This window comes from Triplophysa rosa, linkage group LG10, assembly GCF_024868665.1.
Source record: "Triplophysa rosa linkage group LG10, Trosa_1v2, whole genome shotgun sequence".
Lineage (NCBI taxonomy): Eukaryota > Metazoa > Chordata > Actinopteri > Cypriniformes > Nemacheilidae > Triplophysa > Triplophysa rosa.
The window spans coordinates 10731848-10756322 of NC_079899.1; the positions used below are offsets into that span (position 1 = coordinate 10731848).

At 40.3% G+C, this 24475-nt stretch overlaps 2 protein-coding genes across 15 annotated transcripts in view; both read left to right on the forward strand.

Moving 5' to 3' along the window:
* The window catches only part of dtnbb (dystrobrevin, beta b), a 40510-nt gene extending 19426 nt beyond the window's left edge, over nt 1-21084 (forward strand). For 6 of the 9 annotated variants that reach the window (XM_057343723.1, XM_057343718.1, XM_057343719.1 and 3 more), the window contains 11 exons: nt 7219-7312; nt 7570-7655; nt 7804-7917; nt 14393-14489; nt 14768-14791; nt 15638-15797; nt 17765-17854; nt 17929-17982; nt 18310-18341; nt 18458-18491; nt 18585-21084. In XM_057343723.1, the coding sequence (XP_057199706.1) occupies nt 7219-7312; nt 7570-7655; nt 7804-7917; nt 14393-14489; nt 14768-14791; nt 15638-15797; nt 17765-17854; nt 17929-17982; nt 18310-18341; nt 18458-18481 (775 nt within the window). In that variant the 3' untranslated portion in view covers nt 18482-18491; nt 18585-21084. The remainder of the gene's footprint in view (nt 1-7218; nt 7313-7569; nt 7656-7803; nt 7918-14392; nt 14490-14767; nt 14792-15637; nt 15798-17764; nt 17855-17928; nt 17983-18309; nt 18342-18457; nt 18492-18584) is intronic. The other 3 variants (XM_057343721.1, XM_057343725.1, XM_057343724.1) reach the window with 3 other exon arrangements.
* Nucleotides 21085-22534: 1450 nt separating this feature from the next.
* dnmt3ab (DNA (cytosine-5-)-methyltransferase 3 alpha b) overlaps nt 22535-24475 on the forward strand; it is a 56756-nt gene continuing 54815 nt past the window's right edge. For 5 of the 6 annotated variants that reach the window (XM_057343714.1, XM_057343710.1, XM_057343713.1 and 2 more), the window contains exon 1: nt 22558-22690. The gene's annotated coding sequence lies outside the window, so the exon portion shown is untranslated. Of the gene's footprint in view, nt 22691-24475 lie in introns of all 6 variants that reach the window. The other variant, XM_057343712.1, reaches the window with a different exon arrangement.

Below are 24475 nucleotides of genomic sequence, written 5' to 3' on the forward strand. Positions count from 1 at the left end.
AAGGCAGAAGACTAAAAGCATTGAATCGAGAAATTGGCCTCCTGTCTTCGAACCCTCAGCGTGTCTCAGGCTGGGCTGCAGCCCAAGGTGATCCGGAAGATAAACTCATAGGGAATGGAAGCCTTATCTTGTTAATAGAGTTGGTAGGGCGGGCTTTTTTTGCTGTGGTTCTAAACAAATGGCTTTGTTTGTAGGCGGCATCTGACCTTTCAAGTGCAATTTTAAAGTCAACATGAACTTAAAATAGATTTGTTTCCTAAAAGACCATCCTGATTCTGTTGTGCATGATTCATCATCATCCAAATAAATGTTTGTCTTTGTAATCAAAATTTCATAACTTGCTCTGCCTCTGAAATTGCTTTCTTGCCTGTTGTGACTCAGGCCAGAAATAATAATCATCCAATGGATATTAGTTATGGATCTGTTGCCCTAGGCTGCTGTTTAAAACTGTTAATGCAGTTTTTCTAAAATCAAATATGTCATACTGTTGTTTTTAACAGTTATGAGAACATTAGAAAATACATTTAGAATTACCATTGGGATATGTCAAGATGCTTTTGAACGTTAACCTGACATTTAGCTTCCACATCTCTGGTGAAAACCGTAGGAGTAGCTCACTGAAATATGAAATTCTCTCAAAAAAAAATAATAATAAAAAAAGCTTTTTTAGTGAATTGTATGTTGGGTCAATTTCATGTTGACTTTAAAGGGAAGGTTCATCCCAGAATGAAAATTCTGTCATTTTTTACTCACCCTTTTACCATTTCAAACCTATATGACTTTTTTTTCTGCAGAACACAAAAGAAGATATTTTGAAGAATGTTTGTAACCGAAATACGGCGGTACATACAGTATATTGTTTTGTCTTTTGTGGAAGAAAGTAATTCATTCAGATAGGTTTGAAATGACAAGAGGGAGAGTAAATGATGACAGAATTTTCATTTTGGGGTGAATTATCGCTTTCACATCAATTTCAGTATTTCAATACAAGCTCTGGCACAAACATTTCATCACATTCTTCATTAGATCCATCATTCCTCCTTTATTTACAGCAGCTGCCAAAGCCGCCCTGTCCGCCTGTGATGCTGTCCACCTTCATTCAAACACATATTGGAAATAAAGCTGTAACATTTGTTGTCATTGTGTCACGCCCCCGACAGCTCGTAATATAGAGTAAATGCAAAAAATACTTACTGCACCTCAGAGCGACGCATGGCGTGACAGCTAATGACTGTAATAGACCGGATGTGACACGTTTTGCAGGGGAAGAGTTTGCTTATGTGTATTCTGTTCTCGATATAGCCCAGTGTCGAGGGGGAAACAGTGGACGGGTAAACACCTCATCCTGCTCGAAGCCCCTGACTTTAATGATCAGAGTCAGTTAAAGAAACCCGACTAGACCTTGGGCGATCGAGATGCGACGCATTTAAATCAGGCCAGTGGTCGGGAGAGAATGTCTGCGCCACATGTTAGTTTTATCTCTGCTTCCGTCAATGACGTGCCACTGGTTATGAAATCGAAGACACAGACTCTTTCTGTCTCTTTGCTCGAACCTTTGACGCAACATCAAGGTCTTAGAATCGTGCGCTGTTTGTGAAAGAATGATGTTAAGTGCTGGTAATGGGGGTTTGCTGGGGGAGCCAAAAATGTATGCACTATTATAATACACTTTGCTCTCATCTCCACCGTTGTTTACTGGAATCTGCCGAAAAAATGTATTTGTTTTGGCAAGGATGGAGATGTCTGGGATACAAGGAGTACTCTTTAGCATTCTTTTGTAATTATGTTGGGTACGAACAGTCGCTATCAATTACATCTGCTACTTGTGACAATAGGCCCTTTTCACAGTGACGTCATTCAACTTACACCTTTTCGCAAAGCAGTGTATCATAACTTCCGTTTTGCAACAAACAAGAAGAAGAAGAAGAACTTCTGTTTTGCCGTCGCGCTAGAATTTAACAACAGTGACTGAAAATACGAGTGGTCAAGACATCGGTAAGATTGTTATTGTGTTTAGTATCAGGCATGTTAATATTTCGTAACATTATTGACTGACAGAACACTTATTCAAGTACTTATCCTAGCACCTTCGCTAACGCAAAAAGAAAACAAAACACTTTTCTTCATAATCAAACAGGTACTGTTCAACGAAGAATTTGTATCCTTTATCTAGCTTCAATCTTGTTGTTAGTGAAAATTTGTCTTTTCAAGACGTTGTACATTCTGAGGCGCTAGCGGAAGTAATGATACACTGCTTCGTGGAAGATGCTTGATGTCATGTGAAAAGAGCCTATTCCAAAACTGTTGTGTTAAAGACAACGATCTGACCTTACCTTACTTAACCTTCTGCTGTCTCTTTTATTCATTAACACAAAACCAACACAAAATTACTCAATGAGCCCTATTTTAACAAACTAAGCGCATGGTCTAAAGCGATGGTGCAAGTGGGCGTTTCCGAATCCACTTTTGCTAGTTTAAAGTCCCCGTGAACCGGGAGTTGCGATAGTTTTTACTTCCGTATTCTGGCACATTTCTGAGTGAAAAGGAATTTCAAAGGAGAAAACGATTGTTTTTCCCTGCTAATTGATTGGATGTGTAAAAACAGCCGTTGCATTTTGAAATGAAACTGGCAGCAGACTGACAATTCAAGGGCAGCGTTTTTCCTCCATAGAGAAATTGGAGGCGGCCGCCTCTGTCAAATGTCGTGCCGCCTCAGACTCTCGCCAAAATTATGTCGGGTGTCTTCACAAGAAATGCTGCGTGCATTTAACAGACTGTCATTTGTAACTGCAGTTGCTGCATTACGCCACAGTGGAGGCGCTGTTTCGTTATCAGCACACTGAGGCGCTAAAAACAGTTGCAGAACAAGAGCTAGCTGTGTTTCACGGCTGTTTGTTTTGCATCCAAGTACGTTTAATTTCTTGAAATGTATTAAATTATCATGACGTACATCATTGTAATGTCTTTAGCTGTGCAGTTGGATCGTTGAATCGGCGTATACTGTACACAGCGAGTTCGCCAGTATGAACGGACATTGCGTTCAGAACGACTCGCACACGAATGACTCATTTGAACCGATTCATTTAAACTATTGAACTTTTCACCAGCGAATATAAGAGATCATTGAATCATTTAAAGTGAACCACAGAGAATGCAATATGTGAATGAGCTTTGCTCATTTAATAAGACTGGTTAATTCAGTTGGCTATTGTGGGCTGAAAAGTTAATAATTGTCCTTTTCATCTAATCTTATTAGAACTTTTAATATGTCAAAGTCTCTTTGGTTAAGCCACTTAAAGGTAGGGTAGGCCTACGTGTGTGTGTGTGTGTGTGTACAAGATCAGGATGGCACCACCTCCGCCTCATTTTGAGCCAGGAAAAACCCTGAAGGGGAGGAGTTAATGGATGCTCCGGCCAAGCCGTCTAGTTTACGTCATTTGAGATGGATAGTCATTTCAGGGCGAAAGTGCATTTTCAGATTTTAACTGAAGATTATGAGGGTACGTGAATTTTAAAAAGAAAATGACCCACATTGATAAGCTATTTACTATAAACGCTGCAATATTTCATGAAAAAATAAGAATTGTCATTTTTAATTTCACTGGGACTTTAAGGATGGGAAAAACTGTCAGTGCGACAGGCGCTTGGTCTAAAAGGGTTGAATCATGGGTGTGTTTTGGGCAAAACGTGCAGTAAACCAATCAGTGTCTCATCTCCCATTCCCTTTAAGAGCCAGTTGCGGTTGCGCCATGGCGAATTCGCTATTTACACGGAGGAATTTGCAAGAGCAAAGACCGGACGCCTCTCCAGAGAGGAGATGCATCTGCTCGTGTGCGAGGTTAAAGCGCACGAGCAGACCATCTACAGGACAAGCTGGATTTTTTTATCTTTATGTACACAATAATAATCTTTTACATTGTAGTCCATTTATTTTTAATATTTGGCATGTTTGTGTGCTGCTGCGCATCCCTCTGTGTGTAATAAGCATAATATACGAGCGCTGTGCACTCGCCTATTATTAACGCGCTCTTTAAATAACCAAAAACATATTGCGCCATTGACTTTAGACCAGGTTTCAGTTGGTCAGTGGCGCAGTCTATTTCAGTTGCCTCAAAATAACGCACCAACAATGTGCCTAAACACACTTTGTTTTAAGACCAGTTCCGTTTCAGTGGTGACACTTGGTACAAACCTGACAAGAGTTCTGGATGCTGCTCAAATGGCTACCAGCCCTGTCTAAACCTTATGGCCGTGCATATGGTCTAACTCTCAAAACCTCAACAACATTCCATGTGAAATTCTTAAAGCCTTGAACTTCATCCAAAATCTGACCTTGTCGGTTTTCAAGGACTACAATGAACGTGAGCTCGTCTGCTGACGGTGCAACCTGCAGCATGCCTTCATTTACTGGTCGCGCTTTCAAGGGCAAGTTGCCTTGTGTAGAATTTATCGTCTTGCCAGTCCTCCTGCCAGAACAGAAATATAATTTTCCATTTGCTCTCTGAATTAGTTTTTAATATGAAGTTAAGCAAGTATTGACCACCTGCCGCTAGATATGAAATCATATACTCCACCTTTCAGTCACACCTCATGTGAGTATATTAAAGTGATAGTTCACCCAAAAATGAAAATCCTGATTATTTATCCCCCCTCTTGTCATTTCAAACATGTATGACTTTCCTTCTGCAGAACACAAAAGAAGATATTTTGAAGAATGTTGGTAACCGAACAGCGCCAGCACACATTGACTTCCACTGGTTTTGTGTCCATACAGTAGAAGTGAATGGGTGCCGGACCTGTTCGGCTACCAACATTCTTCAAAATATCTTCTTTAAAATCTGAAATCTGAGGGTGCCAAAAATTTCAAATAGTTGTATCTCGGCCAAATATTGTCCTATCCTAACATAAAAGCTTATTTATTCAGCTTTCAGATAATGTATAAATCTCAAATTTGAAGAAAAAAACAAACCCCTATGACTGCTTTTGTGGTCCAGGGTCACACATTACCCTTTTTGGTATTTTTTTATGTGTACGGCATACAGTAAATCATCTTTTTCTAGTCCCTTATTAACCTTTTTGTCCAAAGTTTTGCTTATTTCTTTCTTTATTTTATTTTATTTATAAAACATTGCCATTAGAAAAAGTGCACATGTAGGTGTCACCTCCAGGGCCTAACAGCTTTTGTAAGGGAACCATTGCAATAAGTAGTCTCTAGTGGATTATTATCTGTTTGACACTGATTATATAAACATCTTGACTCTCTACGGGAAGTCTGGCATCTAAAGAGCCCTTTTAATGAATGACTCCCCAGAGATATAGAGGCAGGTCACACAGACGGGGGTCAGTCAGATTGACAGAGCGGTATAACCCAATGCAGGTCATTTACTGTCCTGGATTATCAGAATAGACAGTCAAATGCCTTGAATGTTTATGTTAAGTATATATATGATAAGGAAATGTGGCGTGTGCATTGTGTTGAACGTGTGTTGCATCATGGTGTTTAGCAGCCAGAATATAGACATTCACACATGTACACACTTGATTCACACCTAATTGTAGAGCACTTAATGAGGAAGGATAACATATGCTCCATCATCTGCTCCAGCCATATGCCAAACCCTATAACATAAGACCCGGCTGCACTACAACAGACCCACACATACACTGCAGATACTGTACGGCTGTGTTCTAGATCCATAGAGATGGATTGTACCTGTTGTGAAGGTTTTTTTATTATAACAATGGTTATCTCTACATCTTGAGGAAGTGTTGAGGAATTACAGGCATTTTTTTCAAGACGGCTTACAATAGTGAGGAAAACAATGAAGCAGTATTATGGATATTACATATTAGAGAGAGAGTTTTATGAGAAGTGCTTCAAAGTTACAAAGATGCAGATATTTTTAGGGGCAATTTAAATTTAAAGGTACTTTGAATTGCAATTGCTATATTACAGTGTCACAGTTGGGTCTCGTTCATTTTATAGTAAACTGATTTAAAATAAAATAACTTTAATAAATAAGTTCATAAAATGAAGTTGAAATAAATTCCAAATAAGTTAAGTCTAAATAAATATGTTTTATTGTATATGAATGTATATAAGTGTTCAAATTTGTGCCCTTATTGAGATCCTGATTTTTTTGTGCCAGATGATCAGCTTAATGTTTTTATTGATAAAAATGAGTAAAATCGAATCTTTGTTTGTATTTAAATATAATTACACAATCCCTTTCAACAAACAAAAGAACTATTTTTAGGGCTGTCAAATGATTAATTGCGATTAATCGCATCCAGAATAGAAGTTTGTGTTTGCATAATATACTGTACAGTATGTCTGTGTACTGTGCATATTAATGTTGTCTTTATATACACATATACTGTACATACATGTTTAGGAAATATGTTGATGTATTTATTTATAATTACCAAAATGTAAATAATATATCTAAACTTTTATTAATTTTTATATTTGACATTTTTCCTTAAATATATGTATGTGTATGTGTTTATAAATACAAAATAAATATGCACAGTACACAGACATATATTATGTAAACACATAATTGTAAACACATATTCTGGATGTGATTAATCGAGACTACATACAGTAGATGCTACTATTTTTGACTGAGGCATTTTGTACATAGCTGTCAGGCAGTAATGCCAAACAAAATCCAGCCGAACAGTACAAACATTAAAATGAAAATTAAATTTACACTTGAATGAACAAATTTACAAAATTCACTTCCCAATTTAATTCCAATGGTCTCAAAATGCCAAAATTCTGATCAAAACAATATACAGAACAATATTGTCTTTTAGACCACTTTGGAAGACGTAAACAATGCTGGTCCAGAAGAACTTCCTGTTTCAGTTTTTCAACACTACACAGAATACAACCAACAGAACATTTATAACCAAATTAAAATGTTAAACAAATATCTTTAATAAGATTTAATCATATGTGTAAGATAAAAAAAGTGCTGCCGAAGTTGGTAATATCACATTATCACATATAGCATCACGTTAAATTATGAGCAGCTTGTACACTGGAACGTTTCCAAGTAATTTCCCCAACCCTGCTTTCTTCCAGTCATCAATCATTTCATATATTTTATTACTCCTGTTGATTTGAGAAAACACATCTGTCCTTATCCATCTCACGTCTCATCATTCTTCTGTGTTTTTCCGATTCTCTCCTTCTGTCTGTCTGGACAGTAACACTCTGGAGAGTCCCAGCAGACTGGATGAAGAACACCGTCTCATCGCTCGATACGCCGCTCGCCTGGCGGCCGAGGCCAGCAACTCCACTGTGAGAATCCGTCCATTACTACACCAATTCTAAACTTTACCAGACACAATGTCATGTCATCCAGGTCGCCAGAGGACACATTTTTGTTAATAATAATAACAAGGAAATAAAAAAGTATTCATGCACTATTGCACATCTGGCTTTTATGTTCCATAATTAGGTGGGCGTATTGTTTGATGTGATGGGCTTTACAGCATCTTTTTAATTGATTTTGCTCATGATCAGTAATGTTGTCCTCTAATGATTTTCTCTTTCAGCAATGCCCTCCAACAGATCTGAGTTTTAACTTTGATGCTAACAAGCAACAGAGACAGCTCATCGCTGAGTTGGAGAACAAAAATAGGTAGATTCCTAAATTATTAGGTTAAATTAAATAATTATGTGCCACTTTTATGAAGCCATTGTGATTTCAAAGACTGTTATAATAAAATGTGAGTGCTTCCTTTCAGTATCTGCTATTGGTTCCCGTGTTTGGTATGATATGCATATAGGGAGATACTTCAGGAAATCCAGCGTTTGCGTCTAGAACATGAGCAGGCGTCACAACCCACCCCGGAGAAAGCCCAGCAAAACCCCACTCTACTGGCAGAGCTGCGACTGCTGCGGTATGCAACAGTTTAAATATATTAAATATAAATAACCAACCTAATTTAAAAAGGCTACAGTGTGTCCACATCTACCAACATAATGATTAATGTCACTTTAAAACCATTAACTTCAGAATAACAGTTAAGCAAAACATTTGAGGTTATTGAAAGAACACAACCACAGGTTTTAAATTGAATGGCTGGGACTTTATCTCCTGTAGTCATTGTTTAAATCACTTATATCAAGTACCTTTTATGGGCACCAGGGGGCATACATGAGCCAAATGAGTTTTGTTAATGACATGTTGGTCTGCGAGGTATTCGAGTGAGTACTTTCCATTATACACTGATAAAACTGTTTTTTGCCTTCACTTATTGGATTTAAATGAGATGCAGTTATATTGTCTGCAGTATTCTTTATCAGTCTTTTCTTAAAGGGATCATTTTTAACATTTTCCATTTAAATGTTAGGCTGTAAGGTGGTATATGACACCAATATGACACTTTACGCAACTATTATTTTGCTATTGTACAGTATGTTAAATTCTTTAATTGATAAATAATCAAAGCTATGATTGGCTACCAACGGTTCCCCTTCAGTCGGTCTCTCAACGTTGTGTTGAGAGACAGACTGAGGTTTGATCTTGAGAACCTATCATCTCCGAGAGGAATTTAAAACACCAATGGGCTTTGGCGCACAGTGTTGGGCAAGTTACTCTAGAAATGTAATTAAATTACTGATTACTGATTACTACTTTTAAAAGTAATCAAGTTACTGGTCTGATTACTTTATTTCAAAAGTAATTAGTTACACTACTCATTATATTACTCATTACATTACTACCCCCCACCCCTCAAAAACACAAAATAACCTCTTTAGCCTTCTCAAGACTAAACTTTATTGGGAAGTGCATACTCTACTTTATCTCATCTTTAATTATTTTAATACATTATTTCTGCTTATTCCATACTAAAGCCTGTCATAAATAATAATAATAATTAAACTCTGTGACATTTTAACTTAAAAAAATTCATATGTTAACTAGTATTTCTAAACCTGCATACTCCATAATGTAAAAAGTCTCTCCTTAGTTTCTTATAACTTGTACTGGATATCTTAACTAGTGCTTCTGCATATTTCTATGAGGATTTCTTCGTCATTTAACAAATATAACAGCGTTTGAGCAGCGACGTCTGACAAAACATAACATGTTGCTAATAGCAGCCTGGCACTTGACAGAAGAAGTTGATTCATTGCTCTCCGTGCCCGGTGACGTTACTTTCTCCAGAAGTTTAACTGTGCTGTACTGCCCATTCAGGTTGTTTTTCACGGGAGAGAGGGTTTTGCTTACCTCCACATGACCGACAACGCACAACAATGTTCTTGCCTTTGACGGAAATAAACTCAAAATAATGATTGTATTTCCAGCTACAGAACGCATACGTTTCTCTCTCCATGCTGAGTTTGTTTTCGCTGGTAGTACCAAAGATTGTCTTGTGATAGGGAGATGTATGGGTCTGTAATACTTACAATTGGAGCATAAAGGCTAACATCGATCACGAGAGGCACCTCAGCCAATCATATCCGGTGTCTAGTCTCCTTGCCTGCGTTCCGTGCGGCGATAGCATTGGCCGTTACGAGTTTTTAGCTTAAGGTGGTAGGCTTTCCATGGAGTGGCTTTGGTAGTACTTTCCGCGCAGGCATGTTTCAGTTTGATGACGTCGCGGGTGAGACACGCAGGCATCCAGACTTTGAAAAAGCTATTTCGCTTTTTACAATTTAAATGATAAAACGATACAACGGCAACGATGTAACGCAGCTGTAACGTATAGTTACCTTGACTTGGAACTATAATCTAATTACTATTTTAGGAATTATAACGCGTTAAATTACTCTGTTACCAAAAAAGTTACTAAGTAGCGCGTTACTGCCCAACGCTGTTGGCGAATGGCACACGCATGCCAGTCCCCGCCCCATGCATACGGGTATAAAAGGGAGGTGGCGTCAGCCATTCACTCACCCTTTTGTTCTTCGGAACCTGCATGACAGTACATGTCAAGCGATTCTTCTCTCCAGACTGCTGGATTTACGACGCGAAGCAGCGGATTTCTCCCTCTCGGTAGCGGACTTCTAATATAGATAATTACTTCTCACATAGATATTTCTAAAAGACTTCCTCTCACAGTCTGCGCTGTCTTCGGGCATGTCTCGCAGCTGTGTTCTTGGGTATGACAGACTCATCCCCGAGTCTGACGGGCACGACACCTGTATTGCATGTTGGGGTTCCAGCATGCAGTGGCAGGGCTCGTCAATTAAGGTGTTGTGGTCACGGTCGGCTATGTTCTCCGGAATGTAGCTGCAACCCCGTCTGTTTCCCGAGCGAGTTCGACTGCCGCTTCGGCGAGGTGGACCGCTTCGGCGAGCGGCGGGGGTGATTGGGGATTCCCATGGATGTCGCTCTGCCAGTTTTGGCTGGCGGACCATCCGTGCCCCGGCCCGCTCACCTGGCTCATCCCCGATGGGCGGCGTGTACCTTCCCATAGCAGGCAGACTCGACAATGGGATGGGGACGAACTTTGTGTCATAACGTCGGACAGCTACCTCCTGGCATCGGATGCGGAGACCCCTTGGAGCTCCCACCCCCGGGCGGTCGAGCCCAAGACGAGGCAATGCAGAGATGACGGCCGTGCTTGCCCGGACCTGGATGTGCATGAGGAGTTCACAAAGACGGGAACATGCCGTTCGCGGCGCGCTTCTGTCTGACAGGCTCAGGGGCTGTTACTTCCCTGGACAGTGGGGCAGCTAAGGGATATGTTGACGTCCCCCAGGTGGAATGTGCAGTCGAGGTGCACCACAGACACTGCCACTAGGAGGGGTCGACCAAGGCTCCCTTCAAAGGCATGTAAGTCTTTGACACTCGTGTCGAAGACTTACGATGCTGTAGGTTAAACATCAGGTTCATAATGCTGTGGCGACCCATTGGGTCATAAGTCAAAGCGTTAAGATCTGGTTGATGGGAAGACCGACCCGGCTGCACACCGGCCTCGCACTTCGTGCGACAAAAGTCATGGCGAGTGCTCTGGGTCAGACGACATCCATGATAGTGGTCGAAGGGAGACATCTGTGGCTAAACCTTGCGTAGTGATGCTCAGAAGGCTCGCCTTCTAGATGCTCCCATCTCGCAAGTGGGGCTGTGTGGTGACACCATGGAAGTTCTCCGTGGTGAAGAAGCAGACTGCTCCACCGTGACCCGACCACCTATCGGTCGTCAAGGTCCCGAGCGCAGCCTGCCCCCCAGCAGCCCCGCCCCCCTGTGGTGGCCCCTCTGGTACTGGGGCCCTCCAAGCGACGGCCCGCCAGAGATGCAGAGCCCTGCAGGAGAGGGCTTCTATCACGTTGGGAACCCGCCTAGGAGACAGAGCGGCCCTGACGGGATGAGCCAGGGGGATTGAGAGTAACAACGGGCCCGATCCCCCCCGGCCAGGTCATCGCCGGCGGGTCGAAGCGGGATGCCGCCTGCCACGTCCCCAAGCCGGGACCTTTTTAGGGCCGGGCGCCCACTCTCTCTCAAAAGAGCTTCTCTCTCTCTGGGCTTCCCCACAGCACTCTCGATACGACGGTGCGCCGGGCGACACAACTTCTCGCTGCCTTTCGCAGTCTCCACTTGACGTTGCGTTGGCCGGCGTAAACACCACGCAGGTAAGTCAGCAGAGCCGTCAACCTCCCCGGGGTTCCACCCTGTATGAGGTGACCGCTCTGTCAGCCACCATCTAGGCTCCCAGGGCAAGGTGAAGAAGATCGTCCCTCTGGTTCCGCTGTCACGGTTCTTGGGCACTTGGCACGAGTGCAGCAGCCCGTCACGCTGGCTAGAGAGGATGATCCGTCTCGGTTATGCGATCCAGTTCGCCAGGTGCCCGCCCAGGTTTCGGGGCGTTCTCCACACCTCGGTTCGAGGGGAGAACGCTCCTGTGCTTCGAGCCGAGGTTGCCGCCCTTCTGGCGAAAGGTGCGATTGAACCCGTCTCTTACCGAGATGTCTTCTGGGTTTTACAGGTTTTACAGGCTAGAGCCCCCACCACTAGGCGTTTATATGCTTATAAGTGGTGTCTCTTCTCGTCCTGGTGTTCTTCCCGAGGGGAGAACCCACAGAGTTGCCGATCGGGTCAGCGTTGGCCTTCCTAAAGGAGAGACTCGAGAGCAACCTCTCACCGTCCACGCTGAAAGTGTATGTAGCCGCTATTGCCGCTCATCATGATCTCATGGAGGGTAAGTCCTTCGGCCAACATGACCTGATCACCAGGTTCCTTAGGGGTGCGAGAAGGGTGAATCCACCTCGACCGCGCTACGTACCCTCTTGGGACCTTAATGTGGTCCAACAGGGCCATTGTACGGCCCCTTTCGAGCCCCTCAGAGATGCCAGTCTTTCTCATCTGATGATGAAGATGGCACTCTTGCTGGCGCTCGCTTCCATCAAGAGGGTAGGGGACCTCCAGGCATTTTCCGTATCCCATGGGTGCATAGACTTCGGGCCCGGTAGTTCTCACTTTATCCTGAGACCCCGGCCAGGTTACGTGCCCAAGGTTCCCACCACTCCCTTTCGGGAGCAAGTGGTGAACCTGCAGGCGCTTCCCTCTGGGGAGGAAGACCCAACCTCCAACGTGTTGTTTCCAGTACGGGCATTGTGCCTCTACTTGGACCGCATGCAGAGCCTTAGAAGCTCTGAGCAGCTCTTTGTCTGTTTTGGGGGACAGCACAAGGGAGGGCTGTCTCCAAACAGAGATTGGCGCACTGGATCGTGGGTGCCATTGCTTTGGCATACCGGTCCCAAGATCGCCTGTGCCCGCTTGAAGTGAGAGCCCACTCCACCCGGGGTATGGCCTTCTCGTGGGCACTGGCTAAGGGCGCCTCTCTGGCAGACATATGTAGTGCTGCTGGTTTTACAACCTCCGCGTGGAACCAGTGTCAGCCGTGTCTTACACGCTACCTGCGTGTGAGGTCGGCAACTGGATTGGGCGTACGCCTGCGAAAGCACCTTCTCCCCTCTCCAGGCGAGTCTAGCACGCTATTTTAGCCTCCCCACTTCCCCCCTTAGGGCAAAGTACAGGCATTCCATCCATCACTAAGCATTGGCAATTGTGGTAACAGACCGGGTGGAGCGGTCTGTTGTAACCAAGTCCAGTACTGGTAGAGTCGCCCCTGCTCAGGTGTACTGTTGCCCCATACGTAGTGATTCCCATACGTAGTGCCTCCCCTGCAGGCCACCCCTCTGCAGCGACCGGGAGATGTCTTTCAGGTTCCTCAGCCCAAAGGGTAAGTGAATGGCCGACGCCACCTCCCTTTTATACCCGTATGCACGGGACGGGGACTGGCGTGCATGTGCCATTCGCCAAAGCCCATTGGCGTTTTAAATTCCTCTCGGAGATGATAGGTTCTCAAGATGCGGTGAATGACACAAAAACAATTCAGTCTAAATAATGAATAACATTGACAATGTTTTTTTATATTTTACCATTAGGCTTTTGGTATTGCAATTAAACTTATAGATGGTTTCATCGGACGCATGGCTCGAAGTTAACTTCCTGTCTGTGTTTGTTGATCGGTCTGGCTAGTGGTTAGTAATATAACCATTTATATTTTATTTTATTTAAATTTGTATTAAGTAAACAATTTGTTGAGTTTTATTGTGTATTAATTTGATTAAATAAACTATTTGTTAAATGGGTCGTGCAACTATGTCGCATTTAAGTTTAGCCAAGTAAACTACATACGTGGCTACATAATTTTAACTTGCTAGCTAATGTAATTTACTTTTTTTTTTCTTGTTATCAGAAATAATCTACAGGGGCTCTATTCTTTGTGGATGTGTAATGGGAGTTAAGTTTGGGCCTCGAAAGCGTGCATGTGCAGTAACGTTTGTTTATGTTGTCGCTTTGAAGCCGTCTTTAGACAATTTCAGTGGCAACAACATAAACAAACGTTATGTGGCCCAAACTTCCGGTAGACCTCCGCAAAGAATCAATTACTGTTGAGTTGTTTTAATTACATTTAATACAATTAATATACAATAAAATTTTGAATTGAGAGTAGTTTGGAAAAACTATATGAAAACTATAATATCTATTTAAAGACAACAAATGTGTGTTTTCCCCACTTATTTCCATTAAAAATATACTGTATTTTGGTGGGTTCTAACATAGATTACCACTGTCTAGGTGAGTCCTCCTGCAATGATATAATCACAGACATCATATGTCACCCATATGTTTGCTTAAAGTTGTGGCGCCAATACTCGGACTCTTAATAATCGATTTTATAACTTATATTCAGTTTGTGTGCACTGACAAGGGAGCTGTGCAAGGAATCCTCTTTATTTCAAATGAGCAAAGAAAATCCTGTTTTCCATCATATGTCCCATTTAAGTTGTGCATTTGGCAGTCACTGATTTTATGACTCACGTGGTGATAATGTTATGAATCTGTGTATTTTGACGCAGGCACAGAAAGGACGAGCTGGAGAGGCGCATGTCGGCCCTGCAGGAGAGCAGACGAGAACTCATGGTTCAGCTTGAAGGTCTCATGAGACTGCTGAAGGTGTGAAACTCCTGGTTATTGCTTGTTTCTTAAAGCTGCAGTCTGTAACATTTGCCTCTCTGTCGCCATTTCTGTTTAAACATAAAATTGCAGGTCACTTTTACGCGTGTGTAATTTTTGTTTATTTTTAACCAAAGAAAGTTACTTGAAACAGTGAACTGTAGCACGTACAAAGACATGATTTGTTTCTCACTTGCTTTCTCTCTCTCGCTTTCTGGCTCCGTCTCCTGGTTTCTCACGTGTCTGCTTTCACTCATGTCGTCTCTCATCTTGGACAGCAGGATGAAGAGCAGAAACAGGCAGTAAGTGTTCTGAAAGCTCAAGAATTTCAGTGTAAAAACGTTGGGTCACAAACAGTTTAACATATGAATTGTGTATTGTAAAACACAGACATTTTGAAAAGCTGCCAGGTTCATTGGTTTTGTTTGGAAAAAAGTTCAGTTTCCACTTACTTATATAGCACATAATATAAAGAGAGTGATATAAAGGTATAGTTCACACGAAAATGAAAATCCTGTCATCATCTATTCACCCGATGTAAATAATGACAGAATTCGCATAATTATATGACCTAACTCTTCAACATAGACAATTCAACACCATAAAGTTACAGTACGTAATGAGAATAAAGTGTAGATATCTGGTCAGCTTATCGCAGGCGCCTCTGTGTTCAATCTCTGTTATGTCGGCTTCTCATAACGGGGACATGAAGCTCTCATTTCCAGTCAAGCCCCGCTGCTTTGTTCCTGTGACCCAGGCGGGGATGGCGAGCCACACGTCTTCCTGCCAAATATCAGAGACCTGCTCTCCTTTCATCAGGGCTAAGCATCTCACGTCTAATGTGACTGCAGTCTGGCCAGCCATCTGCTGCTTGGCAGCGGGCCACAGGCTCTGGGCCGTGCACCAGTCTGTAGGACAGTGCGCCTCTCATCTTACGTCCTTTTGCTCTTTTAATGGCACTCGCAAGCGTTTTAGTGAGCCAAATACGATGCATAACATACACTTTAGAGACAACTCAAAAAAATATGCAGTGAATGTCTGCACTAGTTGTAGTCTTTGTGGGAAGGTTAAGGTTGCTGCACAGCTAGTTTAATATCTACTTTTTCCTTCCTGCTAGTAGCTAACAAGCTTCCCTCGCCCTCCTGCAGGTTCAGACGGGGGGCTCACCCCACTCATCTCCCAGCCACAGTGCCAGCTGCACCATGCCTATGCCCATCCGCTCCACCTCGGCCGGCTCAACCCCCACACACACACCGCAGGACTGCCTGGCAGGGGTCGGAGATGACGTGCTGGATGCCTTCTCTCAGGGTGAGGAGACTGCACACGCATACACATCATTATCACTCCTGGCATAGAAAAACACAAACACTACTTTTCAAAAGTTTACGGTTACTGATTGTAATCTCATCAAAGATATATGGAATAACACAAATGTAAGTTTGGGAATTATGTTGTGACCAGAACAATTATAAAGTAAATCTAAATTTGTTTGCCATCTTTAGTGTAGTCGCCCTATGCTCAGAAATATTCTCTTGGCATTTTATTGGATAACTTCTTGTGGTCTCACGCTGGGATGGTTTTTAAATATTAAAGACGTTTCTATTCATGCAGAATCCTGTATGGACTGATTTTTCTTCATTATTCAGTCAAAGTCATACATTTTGAAATCATTTTAATTAAATACAATTTTAGTTTTGTTATAAAAGAAACTAATATGTTTGAACAATTATATTTTTGTCCATAAAACTAGTATCAGACATTTAAGCAAATGCCTGCAAATCAAAAGATTTGTAAGGTTAAGAGAAACATTTCAATCTTTTACGTTGTAGTGTAAATGTAAAAAGTATAGCCTGTCTGATGCACTGTAAGTGAGCGAATAACTTTGACTGCCAAATGCATAAATATAAATAAATGTAATAAAGCAACAGCTTACCCACAAATGAAAATTCTGTCATCAACAATTCTCATATTGTTCCAATATTGTTTATGAAATTTTAATAAAACATTACTTCTTTTACATACTGTATTTGTAATTGTATTTTTTATTTTATATTTTTATAAGTTGATAGTTGCTGAATTGTTTGTTTTAAAAACTATGTGACCAATACATTGTAATTATGTCATTATTTACTCACTCTTGGTTTGTTTTTAAACCTAAACTAAAACCTGTAATTTTGTTTTTACATATAACACAAAAGATACATTTTATATCCAGACCAATGATTTCACTATAACAATAGTAAATGTAAATTCTTGAAATGACAGAAAAGCACATATACCATAAACAGAATCTTCTTATACCTAATCAGAATAATTCTTTATAGACAGTTTCAGCGGCAACAACATAAACAAATGTGAACTTAATTTCTGGTAGACCTTCACTAAGAATCAGTAACCGTTGAGTAGTTTTAATTTAAATGAATACAATTATTATACAATAAAAGGTAACACTTTATTTTACAGTGCCCTTGTTACACATGTTACAAGTATTTACTATAGTATTTACTATATGTAACTAACCCTGAACCAAACCCTAATCCTATAGTAAGTACATGAAGTTACTTTTTATTACTCAGTACTTAAATGTATAATTACACTGTAACACGGGCACTGTAAAATAAAGTGTAACCCAATAAAATATTAATATAAATTAAACATACAATAAATTGTTATATTATAACCAAACACACACCGCAAGTTGGGCCAGCGTGTGCATCTGATGAAACCGTCTATATGACTCGTATGATAAACCATAATGTAGATTAAAAATCTTTACACCCCCCCTTGCTCTCCTTGGGACGTTCAAAAAGCAATATTCCTTTTCTTAGCAAGTGATTCATTTCAGGCAAGATCTTTGAATCATTCGATTAAGCTCAAAAATCTCATCTGGATGATTTGTTTTTGATTGTATCAAATTCATAGCAATTGACTTGAAATACTTGAAAATAAGATTTTAAGTGAATAACACCCTAAACTACAGTCTGTTTTTCACATAAAGCTATCAAATAACTTTAAAAGACTTCAAATATAGCGTACGAGTCACTGAGACCATTTTTGTGATACTTTTAATGCTTTTTTTTTGTGATACTGGAGCAAGACAGTCCCACTATTTACTTTTGTCATATAAAAACAAGTTCTTCAAATATCTTTCTGTTCTACGGAATAAACAAAGTCATACGGGTTTGGGAATACATGAGGGTGAGCGTTGACAGAATTGTCAATTGTACATGAAATCTTCTGATGTTATGACCTAAAGACTATCTGTTTTCATCCAGGTGTACCAAGAAATCTCCGTAATGATCTTCTGGTGGCTGCAGACTCCATCACCAACACCATGTCGTCACTCGTGAAAGAACTTCACTCAGGTGATCTTGTGTGCTTAACTTGTGTGTTCTGTAGCTGATGTTTACGGTTATTGTAACATCTGTATATCTCACAGTGGATGACGGACTGGAGGAAGAAGAGGAGAACATGCGTAATGGAAGAGAGAAAGGTGAGTCATAGAGGCTGTTCTAGTTTCGTTAAAAAACAAATTGACTTATTATATCAGAAATAATTATTGAAACAATACAAGGACACTTTTAATGTGCTTCCAAGGTATTATTTAAAGTGATAGTTCACCCCAAAAATAATTCTGTCGTCATTTATTCACCTTCATGTCATTTAAAACCTGTATGTGACTCTTTCTTCTGTGGAACACAGAAGAAGATATTTTGAGAAATGTTTCAGTGGTTTTGTGTCCATACAATGAAAGCCAATGGGGACCAATGTTGTTCGGTTACCAACATTCTTCAAAAAAATCTTCTTTTGTGTTTTACAGAAGAAAGAAAATCATACAGATTTGACATGAGGGTGAGTAAATTTCCCTTAAAAAGGGAATAAACTTCCACGTTTTCCAGCCACCAGCATGTTGACATTAGCTGTCAGTAGTTGCTCGGATTGATGAAGGCCTCTTTTCTTTCTTCTAGCTGAGTCAGAGTAAAAGAATATAGAATAATTCATGTAAGTATAAACGTGTTGATTAGTCCAGCCCTAAATGCACAAGCTAAACACACAAAGAGTGAACCCTTAACCACAAATCTGTGTTTTGTCCAGTGTCATCACTGAAGCATTCTGGGAAAAGGCACTCCACCCCTTCATTCTAAGCGCCTGGATGTGACTGGAAAAAACCAGCGTTCACGGCATTAGCACACAGACCAATGCATGCTCTTCCCCGACTGGATTTCACTATGTGAAACTCTTCATCACACCTTGCACAGAGCAAGTTGTATTTATTAGAAACTATATAAATATATATATATAAATATATACATAGCTCTATATGTTTCTTTGTATAAAGTCATTGTAATCATGTTATCCATAACATCAAGAGAATGGCTTGTTTGTGCTTTCTTAAAAAAAAAGAAAATGAATTCGTGATCTCAGAAACAATGGCACTGTGCATCTTCACGACGTCACCGGGACCATCAGATTCCCGCACGGGACAGCTTTTTTATTTCGTCTGACTAGTGATGATTCTTTGTGTTTGAGTTGTATTGCATGGATCGGTGGATACGGCTTGGAATTGCTCTGCATGTGGCGTTTATTCCGACCGACGTGTGTGGTGCCTGCTATGTCACTTCTTGTAAACATCGTCACGTTGGAAACCGCTGCTTCTGCACTACACGCATCGAAACCATCGTATATCAGGGATGTCTCGTGGAGCTCACCGTTCGTCTGCGATTTCCGTGTTCAGTTTTGCCCGCTGTCGTGGATGCTGTTTTGAAAGCTTCGGTATCGCTTCTTAGTTTAGATTATGGCTTAAGTATCTTCAATCTCCACTATTTTTGGAGTTTATAATGGAACTTGGATTTACGTTCCGTATATCCATAAACCAGCTTAGCCAGACATTTTTGAGTGCACACGTCTCTCTGTAAAAGTGACTTCAAAAGCTTTATTGAGTTAACAGTCGTGTATGCTCGTGTGATATAAATGAAACCAGTGCTCAGGGACTGTCGACAGAGAGCGAGGGGGGTGCAATAGCCACATTTGTGGGTGGAATATTCTGAGGTCGCATGTTGAAGATTAGCACAGATAATAAACAAACTTCATGGATGTAATGGAATGGCTGACAGGGGTAAACAGAACTGATGTTGTGCATCGGAAATGCAGTGTTAGGACAACTATGATATGTATAGATCTTATAGCTTTATTGTCACAATGAAGGTTATAAGATAAACATACTGTACTTGAATCAGAAGGATTTCGGGTTTAATTATTATGTTTATCTGGTTATTATAAGTATGTTATTGTGTTATAATTGTGCTTTGTTCTTTGTCAGTTTGGTTCGATATAACAATAATGAACATTATAAAATGACAATATTTTGACTGCTAACATTTGAATAAGATCAATCCATTGAGCGACACGTTTCTATGAATTTTGGTGTTGAATATTATAAGAATTCTTCAAAAAGGTACCATAAATGGACAATATGGTTCATTTTCTGTTCGTTCATTTTCATAAATAGCTTGTAAGAAAGTATCTTGAATGGTTTAAATATAAACTGTGAGGTCTCATTTGATATTTTACACTGGATTTCAAAGTGTCGCTTCTGTAATAGTGGTTGCAATGAAATTTGCTTTTTCAAATCTATTTTTACGTCATAGTGCTTGTTCTATGTTTCAAGGAATATTAAATGTTATTGAGAGAATGTGGGATGAGCTCTGATAAATAATTGTCTTTGAATGACATTGTACACACCGGTTGAATGCCTCTCAGACGGAACGTTTGATTGTTCGATTCTGTTCCAACATTTGCTACAAATATGAATGCAATCTTCTGATGTAGGTGTGTGCCTAGATGTACTGTATAAAGTGCTGTAAAAATAAAATATCCTGCACATGTGCAAGTCAGCCCTTAGATAGGAGTTTTAGTATGTGACTTAGTCGGAATGCAGTCATTATTTACATGTGATCTTTAAAAAAGTTATTGTTCTGCCTTTAAAAGTTGTGCCAAACGGTTTGCCAACATGTAGTGTGTCCTTTAGGTCTCTGTTCTGTGTATTTGTGTGTGTTAAACAATGTTTCATTAATTATGAATTTACTGAAGCAGTCCACAGAGAGGCTCACTAATAACGGGGTGCCTTAAATGGTTGAAACACAATACAGCTTAAGGAGAGGGAAACCTGCTTGAAATCAATTTCAAGCATCATTGCAAATTTATATGTTACAGATGGGCCTCCAGAAGTGGACCTCCGGTGTTAGTCAAAGGAATTTTAAAGGGATAGCTCACCCCAAAATAAAAATTGAACTCACTCCAACCCTGGCTTGATAGTAGAGGGTTGTCCCACCTCATCTTGAATTACAGAAAGGCTTAAACAAGAGAATTTTCGTTTTTGGGTGAACCCCCTTTAAAAAAATAAAAATCATTGTTTTAATGACACCTGTGTAACCAAAACTATCAGATTAAGCTACACTGTTTAATTTACATTTATTTCAATGTTTTACTGCTGTATACAATCATTAATTGTAATGTCTATATTTGAGTTTTTGTCACTGCTGTCTTTTTGTAAACTATTAAAGGTTAAAACATGAGACAAATTTAAAGGACTGTGTGTGTGTGTGTGTGTGTGTGTGTGTGTGTGTGTGTGTGTGTGTGTGTGTGAGAGAGAGAAAGCCGTGGGTTTCTCAGGTAATATGTTATCCCAGACCCTTTGATGAGTGGTCTTTGTAAGGCGGCCCTTTGACCACCAAGGTTTATCTACTGGGGGAGTTAATGTATGAGCTAATGAGCTATTTGACTTAAAGCTGTTGACAACCATGAACATTGTACCTTTCATAAATTTCATGTTCTTTCATGCCTGACAGAGAGGAAAAACAGACTAAGCGTGCTGCCTTCATCCTCAAATTTATGCACCACGAGTAGAGTTCTTTGCTATTAGGGCTTGCGTGAGGACACATTCGTTTACTACTGTTAAGATGGGACAGTCCAGGAGTGCCCACAGACTATTCACAATAAAAAAACATAAAAAAGATCAGTGAACTTTCTGTAAAAGCACACGTTTTTAATGTAGTGTACTTAAAGGACCGATTTTTTTTCAGTTAAATTATTGTTTCATTTCATCTTATTTTCATGGTCAAATATATCTCCAAAAATCCAATCCATCCCCTAAACCGCATGTAAAGCAAAGCAACTCTGATCACTTTCATGTCAGTCAGATGGCTCTTGACTGTGTGGCGCTATCATGCTAATATGAAAATATGTCTAATATCTAAAATATGGACAATCTTAAAGCAATTTTCCTCTCAGCACTTTGTTGAATCTATGACAAGAAGAGGCAGTCCTGAAGGTAAAATTATCTCTGCAAGGTGTACCTAATAAAGCGGCCGGTGAGTGTTGACGCTCTTTTGGCAATATTTTTTTTAACATATCAAACACTAACTGTCAAGTTTAACATAAGCTAATACATTACTAACTTACAGAATATTTTAAAAAAATAGGGCTGCAATATATCTAAATGAATTAAAATATTGCAGCTGAGCGTATTATGCATAATGCAACAGTGTGTAATAACTGAATTACTTTCCAAAAGTTATGTAAGTCATAGTTTTAGGTTGATGCAGATAGCAGAGACTCACTAGATGGGCTGTAATGCTTTTTTTGCCAGAAAGAATGTAAAACATGTTTGTCTTAAAATTTTAATTTTATATATATATTTTAAATAAAACTTGAATAGGTTTTACAAATGTTATGCATTTTCGTATCACATATTGATTTAGTAAGTTACCGAATCTTGCGTTTTTCTTTAATATTGTGTACTACCAATCGTGATGTTGTACTGAATACTACTGAATACTGTGATTAACTGTGCTTAAAATTAATATGACTTTTTTGTAGTATTTTTCTTTCTTAAAATAAAAAACTTTAACCCCACCGAAAGTTTTCAGGAAGATTGTGAACAGTATGTCATGTCTCTCTCTGTCAAACGTAACATACACACACACACGCATGCGCACACACACAGAACGGGACTACCTCTAGGACCGGCGCGGAGCTGCTGTCGGAGCGCTGGCCTCTGCAGTCAGTGCGAGCTGCTGAGCATCTGGAGGAGAGCTGGCCGGCTGGGGAGGTGGTGGAGGACGGGGAGAGCGAAGCAGAAGGAGGATCCGGGAGTCAGCGAAAACAAAAAAGCGGGTCAGGCCTGGAACTTGGCGAAGCGGGTAATTACCATTGCGATCCACCTGTCTAAAACCTAAAGTCGTCATCGAAACGAATCTCCGCCGCGAGGTTTGGCGCTTTCTGGTCGCTGTTACACGAGGAGCTTTCAGATATGGAGGGGGGCGGCTCGATGTGGACAGTGGTTTTTCCTGCTCATGCAGATGTGCGATTAATACGCCGCGATATGCGCTTGAACTTGACGCCCGTTCATTTGTAGCGCCTCGCGACAATGCGTTCGATTTGAAACAATGGCTGTGTTTTAACGTCTAAGTTAGTCAGCTGCCTAAAAAGACAGCATTTTTTTCCGGCATCGTATGCGCATTCGGAAGGTTTATAACGCGCTTCTGATGCCCTGAAAAGCTGTCTAGGTAGGCAATTTATTAGATTTGAACGCACTATTACTATGTATCTTTATAAACCACGTTGGCCTTGTGGAAATGATCATATGTGTCTGAATAATCCATGTAGGCGGATGATTAAAAGAGTTTTATGCATCTATAGAGTAAGACAGTTACATGTGATCAGTTTACACCTTCTGATTGGTTACCTGTGACACATGAAGTCCCGAGGGCTTATTGAATTGAAATGACGCGCGCCTTTAGCTTCGCTATAATTGACTATTGTGGCCGCAATTTCTGCCAAAAATCATAGTTACAGTTATTGTTTTACATTAAACTCCAATATTAGATCTTATTTAAATAGGGTAAAATGCGTTTTGATGGGTTTTAATGACACTAGCGGCTAGTTACCACAGTTTATTTTAACAATTGTAATAGTTACCATGGGATTTTGGCAGAAAGTGTGGTTACCATGGTAATATTTAACAAGGGTTAATTCTAGAGTCGCCTAATTTATTGACCTCTAAATCTAATATCATGGGACATTGGTGTCCTCATTGTTCAAGCAAACACACTGAACCACACATACATGGGAGTGACGAATATAATGTACTGATCCCTTTAAAACTGCTCTCAGGGAGAAAAAAGGAAATACCATAAAGCACAGAGGAGTTCATATTTCAGCCCAGTGAAGGGTATTTGTGTAGCACTCGGCTGGGGAGTATATGCATTATGAGTATGGGAAAGTCCAAAAATAATTTTTATGGTGTTGGAGTGAAATTAGATTGATTACACATTAATGTATCCGAGGACGTCAGATCAGAAAGTATGTCATCTTCACACTGGTTTATAGGCCAGTGGTTTACCTATAGACCTGCTTATCGGATGTTAGGCTTTAAATGAAGACTGTTTGGCAGTATAAGTTTAGCATTAACTTAACAGACTTATTTGAGGGTATTTAAACAAAACTAAGCCGCGGCTGCTGGCCCCATTTGCCCCCAGGTATCTGCAAAACAGGGTGTGACGCCACCGGTGAGCTATGGGACTTTTTAAGTGAACTTATTTTCCTGTAAACTTTCTTTTCTGATGTGTACTGTACTATTCTAATTTACATAATTTAATTATCTGAAAAAAGGCCATCTGAAAGAGTGGCGACATGATATAGTAAGTTATTTAATATGAATATAATTAATAATAATAATTAAGTGTATTAATATTAATATTCTTTTAATCCTTTTCCTCATGTCGTTCCAACATGTCTTTTGGTTTTCAGCAGAACACAAAAGAAGATATTTTGAAGAACACTGGTGCCCCAACAACATTGAGGCCCCATTGACTTCCTTTGTATAGACACAAAACCACTGAAACATTTCTTAGAATATCTCCTTTTTTAAGTCAAATACCCCCTTAGTAATGATAACAACATCTTTTTTAGTTCTTATCTTATAT